This window comes from Panthera uncia (assembly GCF_023721935.1).
Source record: "Panthera uncia isolate 11264 chromosome A1 unlocalized genomic scaffold, Puncia_PCG_1.0 HiC_scaffold_17, whole genome shotgun sequence".
Classification (NCBI taxonomy): Eukaryota; Metazoa; Chordata; class Mammalia; order Carnivora; family Felidae; genus Panthera; species Panthera uncia.
Genome location: NW_026057577.1, coordinates 4,747,513 through 4,749,504, shown reverse-complemented (window position 1 = coordinate 4,749,504; position 1,992 = coordinate 4,747,513). Strand labels below are relative to the sequence as shown.

Sequence of the window (1,992 nt, the reverse complement as noted above, 5' to 3'; positions counted from 1 at the left end):
GGGGGGGGCGTCGGTCTTTTGAGACCCCTCCTGCCAGATGCTGGACTTCCTTCTCTGCCAGGAGCAGGGGGGCGGGGCTGGCGGGACCTGGTGGCCGGGAGGTTTCCCAGCCCTGCCTCCAGGCCGGCGCGCTCACCGCATACCCCGGACCCCGCAGGCTGGCGCCTGGAGGTACTGGAGTCCCCGCAGGACGCGGCCGTGCGAGCCGGTGGGCAGGTCCGCTTCAGCTGCACGCTCAGTGAGGCGGTGCCGGTGGGCGAGGCGACGTGGTACATCAACGGGGCCGCCGTGCAGCCGGACGACTGCAACTGGACGGTCACCGCCGACGGCAGCCACCACACCCTGCAGCTGCGCAGTGCCCAGCCACAGCACGCTGGCGAGGTCACCTTCGCCGCCCGCGACGCTGTGGCCTCCGCGCGGCTCACCGTACTAGGTGGGTGGTTTGGGCCGCCTGCGGGCAGGCAGGTTGCGACCAGGGTTCTGCTGTTCCAGCCCCAGAGGCTGCCATCCAGGTAGGCTCAAGGTACACTGTCTTCCTGGCTCTGAAGCGCACGACCTTTGTGCTCTCAGATGGTCGGGGCCACCAAGTACAGGGGCTCGTGGGCCAGTGCCCACTTCTCACCCCAGGATCAGAAACCAGGCAGGCAGGGCTGGGCACCCGCGGGCGCGGACGGGGAGCCTCCACTGACCAGCTCCGTCCCCGCAGGCCTCCCAGACCCTCCAGAGGACGCAGAGGTGGTGGCGCGCAGCGGCCGTTCAGTAACGCTGTCCTGGGTGGCGCCTGCAAGCGACGGTGGCGGCGGTCTCTGCGGCTATAGGGTGGAGATGAAGGCGGCGGCCACAGGCGAGTGGCGGCTGTGCCATGAGCTGGTGCCTGGGCCTGAGTGCGTGGTGGACGGCCTGGCCCCCGGGGAGACCTACCGCTTCCGCGTGGCAGCAGTGGGCCCAGCGGGGGCTGGGGAGCCCGTGCACCTGCCGCAGACAGTGAAGCTCGGTGAGTGGCTGGCCTTCCTAAGGTGGGTGGTGGTAGTCCCGCCTGGAGCGCTCCAGACCTCCCCAAGATGGAGAGCCCCAGCGCGTCCTTTCTGAAGTGGCTTTGTTTCCGGCAGAGCCCCTGGAGCCGGTGCCTGCAGCCAGCGCCCCCGTGCCTGCGGTCCCCACCCCCGTGTCTTCAGTCCCCGTGCCTGTGGCCCCGGTTCCTGCGCACCCAGCTCCCACACCTCCCCCTCCCGAGAGCCGGCAGGTGGCTGCCGGCGAGGACGTGTGTCTGGAGTGCGAGGTGGCCGAGGCAGGCGAGGTGGTGTGGCTGAAGGGGGCGGAGGTCATCCAACCCAGCGGGCGCTTCCAGGTTCTCTGCCAGGGTCAGCGGCGGATGCTGGTGATCCGGGGCTTCTCAGCGGAGGACCAGGGGGAGTACCACTGTGGCCTCACCAGAGACCCGGCCTCCTCTGCAGCTGCCTCCTTCCAGGGTGTGTCCTTGGGACCCAGCTAAGGTGGGGGTGGGGGTAGGGTGGGGCGGGTGGGGGTAAGCCAGCCCCTCCTCTTCATTAGCTCCTTGATCCTCTTGGGGAGCCCCTCTCACACCAAAGAAGACTGAGGTCTGGTGGGGAGATGCACAGACCCTTGTGGCTGAGTCTCTTGTCACAAATCATAGAGCTGGTACCTCAAGCCACACTGCTCCCTGAGCACGTCCTGGCCAACACATCCCTTGGTACCCACTGCTGGTCCCCTAAGCTCTCGGACCCTGCCTTCTGAGCCTCCTCCTCATGCACAGGGACCTCTTGTGCTCTGAGACCTCCCACTACGAGCGTCCCCACTCTGACCACATTCCCCTGTGCTCTGACCCCCCCACTATGAGCCTCCCCACTCTGACCACCTTCACCTGGTGCTCTGAACCCCCACTATGAGCCTCCCTACTCTGATGGCCTCTCCCCTATGCTCTGAGCCCCCCACTATGAGCCTCCCCACTCTGACCACCTCTCCCCTGTGCTC

At 67.6% G+C, this 1,992-nt stretch overlaps 1 protein-coding gene across 1 annotated transcript in view; it reads left to right on the top strand.

Annotated features, from left to right (window-relative positions):
• The window catches only part of OBSCN (obscurin, cytoskeletal calmodulin and titin-interacting RhoGEF), a 96,242-nt gene that overhangs the window by 46,375 nt on the left and 47,875 nt on the right, over positions 1 to 1,992 (top strand). The window contains exons 15-17 of the mRNA XM_049648814.1: positions 62 to 433; positions 707 to 994; positions 1,110 to 1,469. Of these exons, the coding sequence (XP_049504771.1) occupies positions 62 to 433; positions 707 to 994; positions 1,110 to 1,469 (1,020 nt within the window). The remainder of the gene's footprint in view (positions 1 to 61; positions 434 to 706; positions 995 to 1,109; positions 1,470 to 1,992) is intronic.